Raw genomic sequence first — 20,021 nt, forward strand, 5'->3', positions numbered from 1 at the left:
CAGCTCAACTATTCCTCATAAGAAATGTTCTCTGATCCTGTCAGCATCCTGATAAGTCTCCTCTGCCCTCTCTCAAAAGCTTCCATATCTTTCCTATAACAAAGTAACCAGAACTGAACACAGTACTTAGTGTAGAGCTGCAATAGTAAACTGTCACAAGATCCCTCTGTTCCTCCACACTTTTAAGAATCCTGCCATTAACCCTGTATTCTACCTTCAAAAGTGAACCACTTTGCACTTTCCCACATTAAACTCCATCTGCCACTTCTCAGCCTAGCTCTGCATCCAGTGTCCCTTTGTAAACAGGGAAAACATTAGAAATGGGGATGGTGCCGGAGGATTGGCGTATTGCTCATGTGGTTACATTTTTTAAAAAGGGTTCTAAGAGTAAACCTAGCAATTATTGGCCTGTCAGTTTGACGTCAGTGGTGGGTAAATTAATGGAAAGTATTCTTCGAGATGGTATATATAATTATCTGGATAGACAGGGTCTGATAAGGAATAGTCAGCATGGATTTGTGCATGGAAGGTCATGTTTGACAAATCTTATTGGATTTTTTGAAGAAGTTACATAGAAACATAGAAAATAGGTGCAGGAGTAGGCCATTCGGCCCTTCGAGCCTGCACCGCCATTCAGTATGATCATGGCTGATCATCCAACTCAGAACCCTGTACCTGCTTTCTCTCCATACCCCCTGATCCCTTTAGCCACAAGGGCCATATCTAACTTCCTCTTAAATATAGCCAATGAACCGGCCTCAACTGTTTCCTGTGGCAGAGAATTCCACAGATTCACCACTCTCTGTGTGAAGAAGTTTTTCCTCATCTCGGTCCTAAAAGGCTTCCCCTTTATCCTTAAACTGTGACCCCTCGTTCTGGATTTCCCCAACATCGGAAACAATCTTCCTACATCTAGCCCGTCCAATCCCTTTAGAATTTTATACATTTCAATAAGATCCCCCCTCAATCTTCTAAATTCCAGTGAGTATAAGCCAAGTCAATCCAGTCTTTCTTCATATGAAAGTCCTGCCATCCCAGGAGTCAATCTGGTGAACCTTCTCTGTACTCCCTCTATGGCAAGAATGTCTTTCCTCAGATTAGGGGACCAAAACTGCACACAATACTCTAGGTGCGGTCTCACCAAGGCCTTGTACAACTGCAGTAGAACCTCCCTGCTCCTGTACTCAAATCCTTTTGCTATGAATGCCAACATACCATTTGCCTTTTCACCGCTTGCTGTACCTGCATGCCCACTTTCAATGACTGGTGTACAATGACACCCAGGTCTACTAATGGGCTACAGTTCAGATGATAATCTGTTTTCCTGTTCTTGCAACCAAAGTGGATAACCTCACATTTATCCACATTAAATTGCATCTGCCATGAATTTGCCCACTCACCTGACCTATCCAAGTCACCCTGCATCCTCTTAGCATCCTCCTCACAGCTAACACCACCGCCCAGCTTCGTGTCATCCACAAACTTGGAGATGCTGCATTTAATTCCGTCATCTAAATCATTAATATATATTGTAAACAACTGGGGTCGCAGCACTGAGCCTTGCGGTACCCCAAGGAAAGTTGACGAGGGTAAAGCAGTGGATGTTGTCTATATGGACTTCAGTAAGGCCTTTGACAAGGTTCCACACAGAAGGTTAGTTAGGAAGGTTCAATCGTAAGGTATTAATATTGAAGTAATAAAATGGATTCAACGGTGGCTGGATGGGAGATGCCAGAGAGCAGTGGTGGATAACTGTTTGTCAGGATGGAGGCCAGACTAGTGGTGTGCCTCAGGGATCTGTATTGTATCCAATGTTGTTTGTCATATACATTAATGATCTGGACAATGGGCTGGTAAATTGGATTAGTAAGTATGCAGATGATACTAATAGGTTGCAGAGAGATTTAGGCCAGTTAGAAGAGTGGACTGAACGATGGCAGATGGAGTTTAATGCTGATAAGTGTGAGGTGCTACATTTTGGTAGGAATAATCCAAATAGGACATACATGGTAAATGGTAGGGAATTGAAGAATGCAGTAGAACAGAGTGATCTAGGAATAATGGTGCATAGTTCCCTGAAGGTGGAATCTCATGTGGATAGGGTGGTGAAGAAAGCTTTTGGTATGCTGGCCTTTATAAATCAGAGCATTGAGTATAGGAGTTGGGATATAATGTTAAAATTGTACAAGGCATTGGTAAGGTCGAATTTGGAGTATTGTGTACAGTTCTGGTCACCGAATTATAGGAAAGATGTCAACAAAATAGAGAGAGTACAGAGAAGATTTACTAGAATGTTGCCTGGGTTTCAGCACCTAAGTTACAGGGAAAGGTTGAACAAGTTAGGTCTTTATTCTTTGGAGTGTAGAAGTTTGGGGGACTTGATGGAGGTATTTAAAATTATGAGGGGGATAGATAGAGTTGACATTGATAGGCTTTTTCCATTGAGAGTAGTGGAGATTCAAACAAGAGGACATGAGTTGAGATTTAGGGGGCAAAAGTTTAAGGGTAACACGAGGGGGAATTTCTTTACTCAGAAAGTGGTAGCTGTGTGGAACAAGCTTCCTGTAGAAGTGGTAGAGGCGGGTTCGGTATTGTCATTTAAAGTAAAATTGGATAGGTGTATTGACAGGAAAGGAATGGAGGGTTATGGGCTGAGTGCAGGCCAGTGAGACTAGTTGAGAGTAAACGTTCGGCACAGACTAGAAGGGCTGAGATGGCCTGTTTCTGTGCTGTAATTGTTATATGATTATATGGGTATATGTTATGTTAACCCACGCAACCTTCTACACTATTCACACCTCCACCAACTTTCATGTAATGTGCAAACTTATTAACCCATCCTTCTACTTCCTCTTCTAAGTTATTTATAAAGTTCACAAAGAACAGAAACCTGTGGACACTACTAGTTGTGGACCCCAAGGCAGAATAAACTCAGTCTATAGCACCTTCGGCCTCATACAGGCAAGACGATTCTAAATCCATGTAAACAAATTTCCCTGGATCCCATGACCCCTGACATTTTGAATAAGCCTACAATGGGGAACCTTATCAAATGCCTTACTGAAATCTTTTTATACCATATCCACTGATCTACCTTCATCAGGTCAGATGGCCAATGACAGCTATAGAAGTAGCCTTCCTGTTGGCTCCTTGCGTCTTTGCACATCAGCAGCATAACAAAGCATAGGGCTGGTACAGAGAGACTCTCTCAGCCAGTGCAGAGGGCCAGTGCTGAGACACTGTCTCTCTCCCAGTCAGGGCAGAGGGCCAGTGCTGAAACACTCTGCTCCCAGTTGGCAGAGGTCCAGTGCTGACACACTGTGTCTCTCCCAGTCAGGGCAGAGGGCCAGTGCTGAGACATAGTGTCTTTTGAACCAGTGACTGTGACAATCTTGCTTCTACTGACAATCTGTTTGTTCTGTGGAGCAGGGAGATCCCGGACCTGTCGGACCAGAGGGCCTTGCCGGAGAGCCAGGAGCCCCAGGCCCTCCTGGTGTTCCAGGAATCGGAATCCCAGGAAAGCCGGTGAGTGTCCATGCAGGAATGAGCGAACACAGCACTCGGGCTCAGGGAGGACGGCATGGAGCAAATTGGCCACGATGCACTGAGGCTCAGGGAGGGGGAGGGTTTGGGGAGAACACCCCCCAGTGTAAATGTTGAGTCCCTCCAGACACAGGCTGGGGTGCAGAATGCTTCAATAATGTGCATGTAACCTTCAGGTTCGGTCAGTACGTGTTTGTTTAGGGGAAGACAGACTCTGGCCCAGCCAAACTGAGAAATCCCATTTGTGTGGATGCTGTGTGATGTGTTGCCTGGTTACAAATCCACAGCACAAAGTATCAGGCAATACACCATATGCAATTAAATGACTGGACTTTATAAATCCTAATCTGAATATAGGGTTAGTAAAGAAAATTAAAATAAAAAGGGCCCATTTTAGGGAAAAAGTCAAAAGTGCACATTGGAGCTCTGATACTGCCATTCATCATCCATCGACCCTCTCCAAGCGTCACTGACCTTCGTACCCACGATCCCTGTCCGGTGGTTTACCAGCTCTCTCCACAAGTGTCTTCCTCCTTCTTCTCTCCCTGACAAATGACCACGAAAATCTCTCTTCCAGATCCACAAGAAAGAACAACATCCCTCTCATTGGATAGCCCCACATTCCAAAGCCCCATTATCTCTAGTCATAACCCAAATGTTGCTGCTACAGAGAGGCCTTTATATTAACAGTGAAACCTTACAGTATGTTACACATGGGACAGTCAGAAGTTGGTTGGATGACTACACTGACTCTCCTAGCTACTGCTCACACACTCTCCTCTCTTTCCTGCCCCCAGCTCCCCCTCAGCCTCCCACACTTACCTATGCCCCACCTACAGCCTCCCATCATCTCTCCTTACTCCCCTTCTCCCAGTCCTTCCACTACCCACCGTATTCTCCACCTCCCTCTGCTCCCTCCACCTGGGCTCTGATTTTGTCATTTAACCTCTGACCTTCAAGCCCAGCCCCTCATTGGCTATACTCTGCATGCACCAACTTCTCATAGCCAATTGAAAGGAAACATTCTCTTCATTCGCAGTTGGTTCTCCTTTGATAGTCAGCCTTACTTACGGCTGACACAACTCAAAGATAGCATAGATGTTTTATATGGAGATACATCACCCACTTGATTGGGCCATAAACTCTTCAGGGCACTGATGGCAGTGTCTGGAACTCCACCATACTCTGTGATAATCTTGAAGAGTTGGCAACAGCTGCTTCCTCCTTCTCACCTTCAGTAAGTGATACTCAGTCCAAGATATGAAAGCAGTTGTTTCACTTTGTGTCGCTGTGATCTGTTGTGACTAGCACACAGTTCCTGACTCTGGTTTGTCAGGAGGAGGAGGAGGAGGAGGAGGAGGAGGAGTATAGGAAACTGATACAGGACTTTGTGATATGGTGCAACTCAAACTACCTGCGTCTCAATATCACCAAGACCAAGGAGATGGTGGTGGACTTTAGGAGATCTAGGCCTCATATGGAGCCAGTGATCATTAATGGAGAATGTGTGGAGCAGGTTAAGACCTACAAGTATCTGGGAGTACAGTTAGACGAGAAGCTAGACTGGACTGCCAACACAGATGCCTTGTGCAGGAAGGCACAGAGTCGACTGTACTTCCTTAGAAGGTTGGCGTCATTCAATGTCTGTAGTGAGATGCTGAAGATGTTCTATAGGTCAGTTGTGGAGAGCGCCCTCTTCTTTGTGGTGGCGTGTTGGGGAGGAAGCATTAAGAAGAGGGACGCCTCACGTCTTAATAAGCTGGTAAGGAAGGCGGGCTCTGTCGTGGGCAAAGTACTGGAGAGTTTAACATCGGTAGCTGAGCGAAGGGTGCTGAGTAGGCTACGGTCAATTATGGAAAACCCTGAACATCCTCTACATAGCACCATCCAGAGACAGAGAAGCAGTTTCAGCGACAGGTTACTATCGATGCAATGCTCCTCAGACAGGATGAAGAGGTCAATACTCCCCAATGCCATTAGGCTTTACAATTCAACCGCCAGGACTTAAGAACTTTTTTTTAAAGCTATTATTAATGCTTTTTGAGTTAGTGATTTAGATGCATATCATATTTTACTGAGTTAAGTATTGTATGTAATTAGTTTTTGCTACAACAAGTGTATGGGACATTGGAAAAAAAAGGTTGAATTTCCCCATGGGGATGAATAAAGTATCTATCTATCTATCTATCTATCTATCCTGGTGCAGAGCTCCCCATGCAATGCTACAGGAGAGCTGGAAATATCTTGCACTTGAAGTAACTATCACTGTAAGCTGTTTACCATCATGCTGAGGATCAGAGTAGTTTTTTTAGTACAGCCAAGGCTCTGACCCCCACACCCACGACACCCACCATCTCTAGCTCAGCCAATTACCATTGTCCTGGCCGATTCTGCCCTCATTACCCTGCACTGACTGACTGCTCTGGATTCCTTCAGGCCCAGGCCCAAAAGCACTGCACCATCAACCCCCACAATGACCCTGTCCAATTCCCCCCCACAAATCATAAGTGGAATTTCTGGCCCTGACCCCTATCCCCAAAGCAATATCCACTCCTCACCCCTCACCCACAACTTTAAGTTCCATCTGTAGCCAAGCAGCACAGGGTTTCCAGTATCATATGTGTGGTTCAATTTGCAGCCAACATGTTCCCAAGACATCACCTGGGATCCCAGGATAGGGTTGCATTCTTCCAGCTCCAGATTCATTGGGGCTTGGGCTCAGCATCAGGCCCTAAGCATAAAGATTAGCTTAATATTTGACATGTCAATCAGGACATCGAGACAAAGAAATGCAGCGTTTGGGTCAACGACCAACATCATCCGAGGATGTGCTGGGAGCAGTCCACAACTGTCACCACACTTCCAGCGCCAACATAGCATGCTCACAATTTACTAACCCTAATCCATACATCTTTGGAGCATGGGAGGAAACCAGAGCATCTAGAGGAAACCCATATGATCTTGGGGAGAACATACAAATTCCTTTCAGAGAGCAGTGGGAATTGAACTCAGATTACTTACTCTGTAAAGCATTACACTAACCACTATGTTACCATGTTACCTTGGGCTGAGGTATCTGTCACTTGCACAGTCCCAGACCCACCACCCGGCCCACTGTGTCTCACACAGATATAACTACACTTTCAGAGTTTTGCTCAGTGAAGTCAGATCTCTGTGCCACCATATTATATAACCATATAACAATTACAGCACGGAAACAGGCCATCTCGGCCCTTCTAGTCAATGCTGAACACTTACTCTCACCTAGTCCCACCAACCTGCACTCAGCCCATAACCCTCCATTCCTTTCCTGTCCACATACCTATCCAATTTTACTTTAAATGACAATACTGAAACTGCCTCTACCACTTCTACTGGAAGCTCATTCCACACAGCGACCACTCTCTGAGTAAAGAAGCTCCCCCTCGTGATACCCCTAAACTTTTGCCCCCTAACTCTCAACTCATGACCTCTTGTTTGAATCTCCGCTACTCTCAATGGAAAAAGCCTATCAACATAAACTCTATCTATCCCCCTCATAATTTTAAATACCTCTATCAAGTCCCCCTTCTACGCTCCAAAGAGTAAAGACCTAACTTGTTCAACCTTTCTCTATAACTTAGGTGCTGAAACCCAGGTAACATTCTAGTAAATCTTCTCTGTACTCTCTCTATTTTGTTGACATTTTTCCTATAATTTGGTGACCAGAACTGTACACAATACTCCAAATTTGGCCTTACCAATGCCAAATTTCAACATTACATCCCAGCTCCTATACTCAGTGCTCTGATTTATAAAAGCCAGCATACCAAAAGCTTTCTTCACCACCCTATCCACATGAGATTCCACCTTCAGGGAACTATGCACCATTATTCCTAGATCACTCTGTTCTACTGCATTCTTCAATGCCCTACTATTTACCATGTATGTCCTATTTTGATTAGTCCTACCAAAATGTAGCAAATGTTCTGGGTCTAGGCTCTTGATTCCTTTCCCCACCTCTCCCTCCCCCCACACCTCATCCCCATTGTTTCCTCCTGTCACCCCCCTCAGCACCACTCCTGTTGCCTACTCAGTCCTCTTGGTGCCACCCCTCCCAATGGAGCGTAAATAAACACAGCATCACCTTGGTTTGTGCAGTGCTGATGATTGTTTACTTTTCCATTCCAAAGGGAAAGCCTGGTGGCCCACCTGGAGTCAAAGGAGATCCGGTAAGTTTGGTTTGGATCTGGAAATTCCCCACTTTCTCAGCCTCTCCTGGGCATTCCTACCTGTTTCACCCTCTCAGTTTGTTGGTGGTAAATGAATGGGCTGATTGCAGTCTGTACTCTCCAGAACCATCTTGGTGTTTACGGAGCCAAGGTTCATTACACCATTACCAGCAAACCAGAGAGCACAGTCACAAGGATGTGAGAACAAAGCTGTGGAGGATGTCCAGTGGGGTAGTCAGGGTTCAGGGGCAGTACTGTGGCTGTAGTGTCCTCAGGGACTGGGGGTGGGAACTGTGGTCACGTGGAGGGAGAGGATAGGCAGTGGCAGATTGCTGGTTGGCACATTTGGAGGCAGGAGAGACCCTGTAGCCAAGCTGTTGGTAGGTGATAAGAATCTGGGAGGAGGAGGTTGGTCAGGCTATGGGTTTGAATTCTGTAGGGGGTAGGGTGCAGTTCATGTTTTTGAGGTGACCTGACTTTAGAAATCTGCAGAGGGACATGAGTGTAAGGTGATCATCAGCCTGACGTGAGACTGGTGCGGTGCAGTGGTACAGGAGTGGAGCCTCACTCCAGGTTCGTTTCCAATTTCAGTGCTGTTCATGTGCACTTTTTATGGTCTCCCTGTGACTGCGAGGGTTTCCTCTGGAAGCTCGATTTTCCTCCCACTTCCCAGAGGCATGCAGGCTGAGCTAATGGGAACATTAGAGAATAGAGTGAGATGAATATAAATTGTTGGTTGATGGTTAGTATGGAAACAGTGGGCCAAAACCGTGTGACCTTATGACTTTGTCCTCAGTACTTTACTCTGACTGTGGATGAATGTCTCAGTGTTATGTTCACGTCCTCTCCTGTGCAGGCAGATTCCATCACTAGAAGAAGATGGAGTGGGCAGTGATGGGAAAGTTGTGGGATTATTATCTGTTCTGCAGTTGGAAGGCTGATGAGTTGGGCTGGCTGCTCTACAGTGAAGATTTTATGAGGGGCAGCTCAATTTTAGTCCTTTTACTTTGTTCTGTCCCTGTGTTGTGTAGGGAACTGATGGGAACCCTGGCCCTGAAGGTCTCCCTGGAAAACAGGTGAGGAATGCATATGCTTAGCTCTGAAGGAGCAGACTCTGACCTGACAGTCAGGGAAGTCTACAGTCTTTAGCATCAACTAGGCTGTGAGTGCTGCCTCAAGAAACAGAGTCCATGAGGGTGACTGGAGGAAGAAGGAATCTGGTGAAGCACTACAAACATATACAGTTAACATCAAGTGCAGAGGGGATGGGATGGATGTGGTTTTATTCTCTCTGACTGGAGAGCCAGCAGCAGTGGGCAAAGTGGCTCCCTATCCAGCTGTAATTCAGCTATGTTGGAGGAACCTGACTCCACCTGAATTGTACCCAACCTGCAGCAGGAGTAAAAAAAATATTGTTTAAAACCCTTAGCTAAACGTGCAGCATCTGTGAAGAGAGAAAGGCTCAAAGTTTCAGGTCAGTGACGCTCCACCAGAGCTTAATCGTGGCATAGGAGTTCTTGGTGGAAGAGTGTGGAGAGGTTTTTATCTCCAAGTAGTCCTAGCCATGTGTAAGGCTGCCTGGGAAGGTGGACTTCTACTCTGATTTTTATCTGGACAAGATCTGGATTTGCTCTGTCCACCAGTGTTGTTCCTGCTCCGGACGTATATGATGGGATAGTCTGGACAGAGCTTTACTCTTTATCAAACATATAGCAAGATTGGAGGTACACTGCACAACAAGGAAGGCTATCAGACACTAAGATTGGGACAGAGAAGAAGGCCATGAAAGCTTGCAGTGTGATCTGGCCCAGCTGGAAAAATGGGCTGAAAAATAGCAGATGGAATTTAATACAGACAAATGTGAGGTCTTGCACTTTGGGAGGACAGCCAGGGTAGGACTTACACAGTGACTGGTTAGGCACTGAAGGGTGTGTGATGAGAGTCCTTGAGGAGGATAAATCCCTGAAGCACTCCACTGGTTACTGATCTCAAAATGGTTAAAGAGCAAAGACCAGCTGGCCTGCTGGAATTCAGCCTCTTGGCCTCCTTTATTTACTCTTCCATTGCGCTTCTCTACGGGCCTGAGGGTGTGTATAAACAACCCGCTGGAGGACAAGTACCAGGCAGCAGGTCTATAATACAGTCACAGGGTTTGTGCGGTGGAAGAGTCAAGGCCTTTCCCTTGCAGAAGACCTCCTCCAAGTCCTTGTAGATGGAAGGGATTTTGAACCATTTTTATGTTGCTATCTCCTCAAGATCTTCCTTTGAGGACAACCCCTGAGGTGTCTTAGGTGGCAGGGGTAAATCGACCAACCTCAGAGTTCTCTCCCTAAGCTCACAAAGTTCATTCGCAGAAACGATGGCCAAATCCCTGTCTATATCCTCAGGTGATGGCAACGAGGCATTACAGATGTCCCTTGCCTCCCAACCTGCGCGAATAGGCTTCAAGGATTGAAGGATCTGGGTATCTGTGTTTAGGAGTTTTTCCTTCCTCGAGACCTGATTCCTTGAGACATGGCAAGTTTTCAGACTGCTCAGGCATCTCCTTGGTCTTCTCCAGAATTAGAGACTCACTCTCTCTAGTTCATGTGCAGTCCTGACGAGAGAGTGTCAGCACTTGCACTGTCCTGTTGGCTGGGACTGGCTTCTCTGTCTTTGAGGGCAGGACTAGGTCTCCAGAAGGCTTCAGGCTATCTTGCACTGAAGGCCGCCACTTTGTTGGTGGTTGGTCTTGGTGGGGGGGGGGTGTCTGGGGGTCGGAACACCATGCTGCAAACATAGCCTCTTACAATGACTGGACCAAGCAATAATTCTCCCTTCCTCCCGGTCCATAGATGGGTTACGCTGCAACAGCCAAGGGTACCCAAGGATCAAGGGGAGGAGTGGAGAGTCTATGATTTAGAAACTAATGTCTTTCACATGATCTTCAGTCCTCATCTGCAAGCCCAGAACCTAACAGACAGCCATCCAAGACAGTTGTGAGCATGGACTGGCTCAACTCTCGCAGCGGTATGTCTAACAGATGGGTGGTCCTAAGTCCAAATAATGACCTGCTGCCCCAGAGTACAAAAAAGCCTTCAAGTTCTTACCTCAGGTGTACTCCGCTTTCATCATGAAATCAGAATCCATGGGATTGGGAGTAGTGGCTGCTACCATCACAGTCCTCCTGACATTGGGCTGTCTTAGCAGTTCTCCCAAAGATTTCAGCCTGAGACATTAAACAGCTATCTTAACTCCGATGCTAAGACTTCTAGTGTAGCTGTCCTGTATGAGCTTGACAGGATCTTGAGCAGATGAGCTGATCATGATGAGGTTGGGGAGCAAAACTGCAATGCATTGGGACTCGGCTCAGACTGGCTCTCTTTGACCTCCTGAAGAAATCCTACTTTCGCTTTGCCAGATGATTATCGAGATAGACTGGTCAATCAGAACCACTAAGTTCTCTGCTGGCTTTCCCAAGGCGAGGGCATCTCAGATTCTGGCAGTATAGCATGGCCAAAGCTTCCCCATTCCATCCACTCTCCTGGGCCAAGGTCCAAAATTGATTGCATAGTCGGCCGCTGACCATCCACCCTGCTGAATCTTCATCAGGCAGTCTGAGGCTTGACTGGTTCTGGCAGGGTAATGGAATACCTTCTTCTTGGCGGCTATGAATTCCTCCAAATCAGAGCAAATCTCTGACCTCCATTCCCTATGCAGAGTGGCCCAGACTAGGGCTTTTCCAGTCAGAAGATAGATAATGAAGGCCACCTTTCTGTGCTCCAAATGGAACTGGGATGGCTGAAGTTCAAATACAAATGAACATTGGATGAGGAAGCTGCGGCAAGAACCCGAGTCATTGTCATATCTCTCCGGGGTTGGAAGGTGTACTGGCTCTGCAGAGCTACTGTCTGTCTCTCCCAAGCGACTCTGACTTTCTTCTTGCAAAAGTTGTCAAAGGGTTACCTGGAGTTTGTGTATCTCCCGGCTCCGTCTGGAAATCCTCTTATGGTTGGCCACAGCCCATGAGAGACTCTGATACCCTGCTGACTCAATCGTACTTTGACGAGAGGCCTTGCTGAGAATGTTTTGGATGCAAATACTGGAGTATCTGAAGCAAGGATCAAGACATGGCATCAAACTGGATTGAGATCTCAGCACAAAACAAATGCTAGGCGACTTCACTAGTAAGGCTTACGATTGAGAAATGAGGCTCCATTCAGGTGCTCTTTAAACACTCAATTCTTGGTGCCCAAAACATGATTGCCAATTAGTGGGAACATCCTGAACCCTTAAAGGGGCTGTGCCAGCTAGCCATATACTGGAGAGTTAGATCATCTAAATCACGGAAGCCTTTCGTAACAGGGTGCAATAGAACTGGATATCTGAGAATATGGATTGAAAAGCTTGAGCATATAGACAGAGCATATAGAAAAAGGATGTGCTGGAGCTCTTGGAAAGCATCAAATTGGGATGAGATGTACCCCAGTCTACTGTGGGAGGCGAGGAAGGAGATTGCTGATCTTTGCATCATCAATGGGGACAGGAGAAGTTCTGGAAGACTGGAGCATTGCAGATGTTGTTCCCTTATTCAAGAAAGGGAGTAGAGATAGCCCAGGAAATTATAGACCAGTGAGTCTTACTTCAGCAGTTGGTAAGTTGATGGAAAAGATCCTGAGAGGCAGGATTTATGAATGTTTGGAGAGGTATAATATGATTAGGAATAGTCAGCATGGCTTGGTCAAAGGCAGGTTGTGCCTGACGAGCCTGATTGATTTTTTTGAGGATGTGATTAAACACATTGATGAAGGTAGAGCAGTAGATGTAGTGTATTTGGATTTCAGCAAGGCATTTGATACAGTACCCCATGCAAGGCTTATTGAGAAAGTAAGGAGGCATGGGATCCAAAGGGATCTTGCTTTGTGAATCCAGAATTGGTTAGCCCACAGAAGGCAAAGAGTGATTGTAGACAGGTCATATTCTGCATAGAGGTCGATGACTAGTGGTGTGCCTCAGGGATCTGTTCTGGGACCCTTTCTCCATGATTTTCATAAATGACCTGGATGAGGAAACAGAGGAATAGGTTAGTAAATTTGCTGAAGACACACAGGTTGGGATGTTGTGGATAGTGTGGAAGGCTGTCAGAGTTTATAACGGGACAATTTGTTTTATGGGAAGGATGTAATAGAGAAATGGAGGTCATTTAAAGGAGAAATTTTGAGGGTACAGAATCTTTATGTTCCTGTTAGGTTGAAAGGAAAGGTTAAAGTTTGAGAGAGCCATAGTTTTCAAGGGATATCGGAAACTTGGTTCGGAAAAAGAGAGAAATTTACAATAAATATAGGCAGCATGGAGTAAGTAAGGTGAAAAGTAAATCCAAAGGGTTTCTACAGCTATATTAATAGCAAAAGGATAGTGAGGGATAAAATTGGTCCCTTAGAGAATCAGAGTGGACAACTATGTGTGGAGCCAAAAGAGATGGGGGAGATTTTGAACAATTTCTTTTCTTCGGTATTCACTAAGGAGAAGGATATTGAATTGTGTAAGGTAAGGGAAGCAAGTAGGGAAGTTATGGAAACTATGATGATTAAAGAGGAGGAAGTGCTGGCGCTTTTAAGGAATATAAAAGTGGATACATCTCCGGGTCCTGACAGGATATTCCCTAGGACCTTGAGGAAAGTCAGTGTAGAAATAGCTGGGGCTCTGACAGAAATATTTCAAATGTCATTAGAAACAGGGATAGTGCCAGAGGATTGGTGTATTACTCGTGTTGTTCCATTGTTTAAAAAGGGTTCTAAGAGTAAACCTTACAATTATAGGCCTGTAAGCTTGATGTCAGTGCTGGGTAAATTAATGGAAAGTATTCTTAGAGATGGTATATATAATTATCTGGATAGACAGGGTCTGATTAGGAACAGTCAACATGGATTTGTGCATGGAAGGTCACGTTTGACAAATCTTACTGAATTTTTTGAAGAGGTTACGAGGAAAGTTGACAAGGGTAAAGCAGTGGATGTTGTCTGTATGGACTTCAGTAAGGCCTTTGACAAGGTTCCGCATGGAAGGTTAGTTAGGAAGGTTCAATCATTAGGTATTAATATTGAAGTAGTAAATAGATTCAACAGTGGCTGGATGGGAGATGCCAGAGAGTAGTGGTGGATGACTGTTTGTCAGGTTGGAGGCCAGTGACTAGTGATGTGCCTCAGGGATCTGCACTGGGTCCAATGTTGTTTGTCATATACACTAATGATGGGGTGTTAAATTGGATTAGTAAGTATGCAGATGATACTAAGATAGGTGGTGTTGTGGATAATGAAGTAGATTTTCAAAGCTTGCAGAGAGATTTAGGCCAGTTAGAAGAGTGGGCTGAAAGATGGCAGATGGAATTTAATGCTGATATGTGTGAGGTGCTACATTTTGGTAGGAATAATCAAAATAGGACATACATGGTAAATGGTAGGGCATTGAAGAATGCAGGAGAACAGAGTGATCTAGGAATAATGGTGCATAGTTCCCTGAAGGTGGAATCTCATGTGGATAGGGTGGTGAAGAAAGCTTTTGGTATGCTGGCCTTTATAAATAAGAGCACTGAGTATAGGAGTTGGGATGTAATGTTAAAATTGTACAAGGCATTGGTAAGGCCAAATTTGGAGTATTGTGTACAGTTCTAGTCACTGAATTATAGGAAAGATGTCAACAAAATAGAGAGAGTACAGAGGAGATTTACTAGAATGTTACCTGGGTTTCAGCACCTAAGTTACAGAGAAAGGTTGAACAAGTTAGGTCTTTATTCTTTGGAGCATAGAAGGTTGAGGGGGACTTGATAGAGGTATTTAAAATTATGAGGGGGATAGATAGAGTTGACGTGGATAGGCTTTTTCCATTGAGAGTAGGGGAGATTCAAACAAGAGGACATGAGTTGAGATTTAGGGGGCAAAAGTTTAGGGGTAACACGAGGGGGAATTTCTTTACTCAGAGAGTGGTAGCTGTGCGGAACGAGCTTCCAGTAGAAGTGGTAGAGGCGGGTTCGATATTGTCATTTAAAGTAAAATTGGATAGGTATATGGACAGGAAAGGAATGGAGGGTTATGGGCTGAGTGGAGGTCAGTGGGACTAGGTGAGAGTAAGCGTTCAGCACGGACTAGAAGGGCCGAAATGGCTTGTTTCTGTGCTGTAGTTCTTATATGGGACATTGATAAGATGCAAAACTGAGCTGAGAAGTGGCAGATGGAGTTCAATCCAGATAAGTGTGAGGTGGTTCATTTTGGTCGGTAAAATACGATGGCAGAATATAGTATTAATGGTAAGACTTGGCAGGCTGGAGGATCAGAAGGATCTTGGCGTCCAAGTCCATAGGACACTCAAAGCTGCTGCGCAGGTTGGCTATGTGGTTAAGAAGGCATATAGTATATTGGCCTTCATCAACCGTGGGATTCATTTCTGGTCATCTCACTACAGGAAGGATGCTTTAGAACTTTAGAAAGGATGCAGAGGAGATTTACAAGGATGTTGCCTGGATTGAGGAGCATGCCTTATGAGAATAGCTTAAGTGATCTCGGCCTTTTTCCTTGGAGTGGCGGAGGATGAGAGGTGTATAAGATGATGAGATGCATTGATCGTGTGTGGGTAGTCAGATGCTTTTTCCCAGGACTGAAATGGCTAACATGAGAGGGCACAGTTTTAAGTTGCTTAGAGATAGTTATACTGTGGATGTCAGGGGTAAGTTTTTTTTAATGCAGAGAGTCGTGAATGCCTGGAATTGGCTGCCGGCAACGGTGGTGGAGGCGGATATGATGGGGTTTTTAAGAGACTCCTGGATAGGTACATGGAGATTAGAAAAATATAGGGCTATGGGTAACCCTAGGTTATTTCTAAAGTAAGTACATGTTCGGCACAACATTATGGACCGAAGGGCCTGTATTGTGCTGTAGGTTTTCTATGTTTCTATCTATAATTCCTTTAAAATGACATCAAAGGTAGATAGGGTTGTAAAGAAGACTTTGGTACATTGGTCTTCATAAATCAAAGGACTGAATGCAAGAGTTGGGATGTTATATTGAAGTAGGAAAGATGTTGGTGAAGCCTAATTTGGAATATTGAGTGTAGCAATAAGATTGAAAGAGTACGGAGAAAATTTACAAAGGAACATCCAGGATTTGAGGTCTGAGTACAGGGAAGTTGAAAAGATTGGGATTTTATTCCCTGGAGCATGGGCGAATGAGGGAAGATTTGATAGAGATATGCAAAATTCAATGGGATTAATGCAAGCAGTCTTTATCTGATGAAGTTGGGTGTGACTAGAAACAGAGTCATAGGTTAATGGTGAAAGGTGATATGTTTAAGGGGAACGGGTGGGGGGACTTCTTTACTCAGTGTGGTGAGAATGTGGAATGAGCTGCCAGTGGAAGTTTGATTTTAACATTTAAGAGAGGTTTGGATGGGAGGGTTACGGAGGGCTACGATCCAGCTGTGGGTTGATGGGACTAGGTAAAGTAATAGTTCAGCATGGACCTAAATGGGCTGAAGTGTCTATTTCTGTGCTGTGGTACTCTATGATTGGAATATTCTAGGACTCTTCACCATCCCTGCACTTAATCTGTATACTGGGGCATGGTAAAGTGAGCTGTCCCTGCTCTAGGAGTGTATTACATTCCCGATTATCTCCCTGATCAATGGTGTGTGTCAGGAAGGAACAACATCAGTGTACATTTACGTTGGGTATGCACAGCGTGCGCGGTAGGCTGTAGCTGATCTTGTTGCTTCACCATGGAGAATGAAAGACTACAAGACATAGGAGCAGAATCAGGCAATTTGGCTCATTGAGTCTGCTCTGCCATTCCATCAGGGCTGATTTATTATCCCTCTCAACCCCATTCTCCTGCCTTCCTGCCTTTGACATTCTGACTAACCAATGTCCCCTTGATGTAAACTCAGTGACTTGGCATCCACAGCTGTAGGTGGCAATAATTCCCCAGGTTCATTACCATCTGACTGAAGAAATTCCTCCTCATCTCTATTCTAACTGGACATCACTATATTCTGAGGCTTCACCCTCTGGTCCTAGTCTCTCCCACTACAGGAAACATCCTCTCCACATGCACTCTATTTAGGCCTTTCAATATTTGAATGGTCTCAATGAGATCCCCCTTCATTCTTCTAAACTCTTAGTGAGTTCAAAGTAGATTTATTATTGAAGTTTGTATACTTTATACAACTTTGAAACGTCTCCTTACAAGCAGACAACACCCAATGTGCTGGAAAAAACAAAGTAAGTGACTAATATTGAGAACTGAAGTTCACGAAAGTGAGTCCCCAGCTATGAAGCTGGTCACAGCTGATCCAGGAGCCCATTAGTTGCAGGCCACAGCCTCAGATCAGTACAGAGATGGGTAAACCTCCTGGAGCAGTGAGCTGAACACTGGCCCTCAGTTGCCTCCAGCCACAACACCCTGACCTTTTCAGTCTGGCCCAATGCTTATCACTCTCAGACCTGGGCATTGCCGCTTTGCAACACTATTAGGGCTGGGTCCCACTGGCTCAATTCAGCCCATACCAGACCTTTTCAATCGGTCCAGTGCTTAAATGGGCCAAACAGCGGGTCGTTCCTCACTCTGGGACCTGGGCCTTGCTGCTTCAATACGCTCTCAGGGCTGGGACCCAATACCTCGATTCAGGCAATACTTGACCTCAGGTCAGAGCCATCAAACGCTCCTCATGTGTTAGCCGTTACATTCCTGGGATCATTCTTGTGAACCTCCTCAGGACCCTCTCCAATGCCAGCACATCTTTTCTTAGATAAGGAGCCCAAAACTGCTCACAATACTCCAAGTGCAGTCTGACCAATGCCTTATAAAGACTCAGCATTACATCCTTGCTTTCATATTCTGGTCCTCTTGAGCTGAATGCTAACATTGCATTTGCTCTCCTGAACACCAACTCAACCTGCAAGTTAACATCCTGCATACAGTCTCCCAACTCCCTTTGTGCCTCTTATTTTTGAATTTTCTCCATGTTTAAAAATATAAATAACTCTCCTTTGTCTACCCTGTCTGTTATTCCCTCAAAGAATTCCAACAAATTTGTCAGGCAAGATTTCCCTGTAAGGAATCTACGCTGACTTTGGCCTATTTTATCGTGTAGCCCTAGTATCCCAAAATGTCACCCTTAATGATGGACTCCCAACATCTTCCCAACCACTGGCCAGACCTTTCTTCTGCCTCCCTCTCCTTTTAAAGAGTGGAGTCATATTTGCAACTTTCCATTCCAGAGTCTAGAAAGATCATTACTAATGCTTCCACAATCTCTTCAGCTACCTCTTTCAGAGGTTTGTGGTGTCCATTTGGTGCAGGTAACATTGTCCAGTGAAATACCTTGGCCACTAGTCTTATTCTTGCAATGTCTTCAGAACCAGGTTAATTATCACTGATAAATTTTGTGAAATTTGTTATTTTGTGCCAGTAATACGGAGCCAATACATAAAATATACTACAAATTACAAAAGGAAATATTTTATAAGTAGTGTCTTTGGGTTTATGGTCTGTTCAGAAATCTGATGGAGGGGGGGAAGAAGCTGTTCCTAAAATGTTAGGTGTCTGTTTTCAGGCTCCTGTACCTCATCCCTGATGGTAATGAGAAGCGGGCATGTCCTGGGTGGTGATGTGACCTCTTAGAATGCTTTCTGAGGTCTGTGTTGATATGAGTGACTTGCACAGCCATTACCATGTCATTTCCACATTGAAAATGAAGGGAAAGGCAGATAATTTGTCAGCTATTAGGCCTCTGCATTTCTGGCACCAATCCACATTACACTGGTATTCAGTTCCACTACTTAGTCGGATGGCTTTCAACACGGTGTCCAAAACCATCACTTCAGCTGCTGTACAGCCTAACCCTCAGGCATATTGTGTGACATAGAAAACAAGCAATTAGGTTACCCAATCCCCGCTGCATCAAACTAGCTTGTTGGGTAGTCCTAATGCTGGATTAAAAGCCACGAATAAATAGTGGGACTAGAATGTTGCTGCTTTATGGTGCTGTTACTGTGAAGTTAAGCTCAACCTGTGGGTTTTACAGATACCAGAATGTTGCTGGCCAATAGCACCAGCACTCATACACCCACTCCTGGTAGTGGGTTGTTGGTCTTCCAGGGATTTCTTCATGGCATTCTCAGGAAAGGGTGGGGGATGGTGTGAGATGGGGGCTAGGATGTTAATTACAGAGATGATCTTCTGACCCAAATTCCATCTGTAAGTTGACAATGTCATCAGGTATGCAAGTTGCATCATTAATTGGGTTAATCTGATAGAACATGCCCCTGCAAAGTCTTGATGGGCAGGACTTCAACAGAAGTAGACACAAACTTTTCAAAATTTGCATAAACTGTTTCATGAGCTTTATACATAAATAGCTATATCTAAATTCTAGTCTTTACATGTTCATGCAGTGCTGTGGAATGGAGATTTCACTCTAACTGCTTGTGTGGACGGCAAGTAGGTTTGAGTGTTTGTTGTTAAAGGTTTCCCAGCTCCTCTGAGATTGGGGAGTGAACACACCTTGGTGTTTTCTCTTTGACAGGGTAAACCCGGATTGCCTGGGCCAAAGGGAGAAAAGGTGAGTCACTTTAGCTTCAACCAGGTGTGTTTGCAATCAGAGGGAGTGTCATACAGCCTGGACCCCAGTGGTAGTCAGGGATGGGTGGCTACATAGGGGCTGTGGGGAGAAAAAAGTAGAGAATAGGATTGATGGTAATCTCAGTGTTGGCACAGAGTTGATGAACCCAATGGTCTCTCTTTCTGGGCTGCCCAGTGTCTGCACTGAGCAGATGAATCCAATGGCCTCTGTCTGGGCTGCCCAGTGTTAACACTGATCGGTTTACCCAATGGCCTCTGTCTGGGCTGCCCAGTGTTAACACTGATTGGATTTACACAATGGCCTCTCTCTGGGCTGCCAAGTGTTAACACGGATTGGTTTACCCAATGGCCTCTCTCTGGGCTGCCCGGTTCTGTGATTCAGTTCTATTCAACTGTGGATACTTTTTGTTTCATAGAACTCCCCATGATGAGATCAGAATCAGTTCAGCCTAAAGCTGTACAGAGATTGAACAGACTCTGTCCACAGCTCACTCACTGGGAGTTCGGTGCTGTGGAAGTGGGTGTCTCATGATCTGGTGCTGACCAAGGTCCCAAAGGTGCTGGAGCAGATTCTAAGATACAGTGCTTTGAAAAAGTACTCAGCCCCCACAACTATTTTCATACTGTACTGCCTTATTTTCAAAATATGAAATATAGT

The 20,021-nt window shown here is 45.0% G+C and overlaps 1 protein-coding gene across 6 annotated transcripts in view; it reads left to right on the forward strand.

Moving 5' to 3' along the window:
• Positions 1–20,021, forward strand: part of LOC140717613 (uncharacterized) — a 344,930-nt gene that overhangs the window by 94,708 nt on the left and 230,201 nt on the right. The window contains exons 12-15 of one of the 6 annotated variants that reach the window (XM_073031183.1): positions 3,430–3,525; positions 7,716–7,754; positions 8,786–8,830; positions 19,308–19,343. In XM_073031183.1, the coding sequence (XP_072887284.1) occupies positions 3,430–3,525; positions 7,716–7,754; positions 8,786–8,830; positions 19,308–19,343 (216 nt within the window). The remainder of the gene's footprint in view (positions 1–3,429; positions 3,526–7,715; positions 7,755–8,785; positions 8,831–19,307; positions 19,344–20,021) is intronic. The other 5 variants (XM_073031184.1, XM_073031186.1, XM_073031187.1 and 2 more) reach the window with 5 other exon arrangements.

The sequence above is a fragment of the Hemitrygon akajei genome, chromosome 28 (assembly GCF_048418815.1).
Source record: "Hemitrygon akajei chromosome 28, sHemAka1.3, whole genome shotgun sequence".
In the NCBI taxonomy this organism is placed as follows: domain Eukaryota; kingdom Metazoa; phylum Chordata; class Chondrichthyes; order Myliobatiformes; family Dasyatidae; genus Hemitrygon; species Hemitrygon akajei.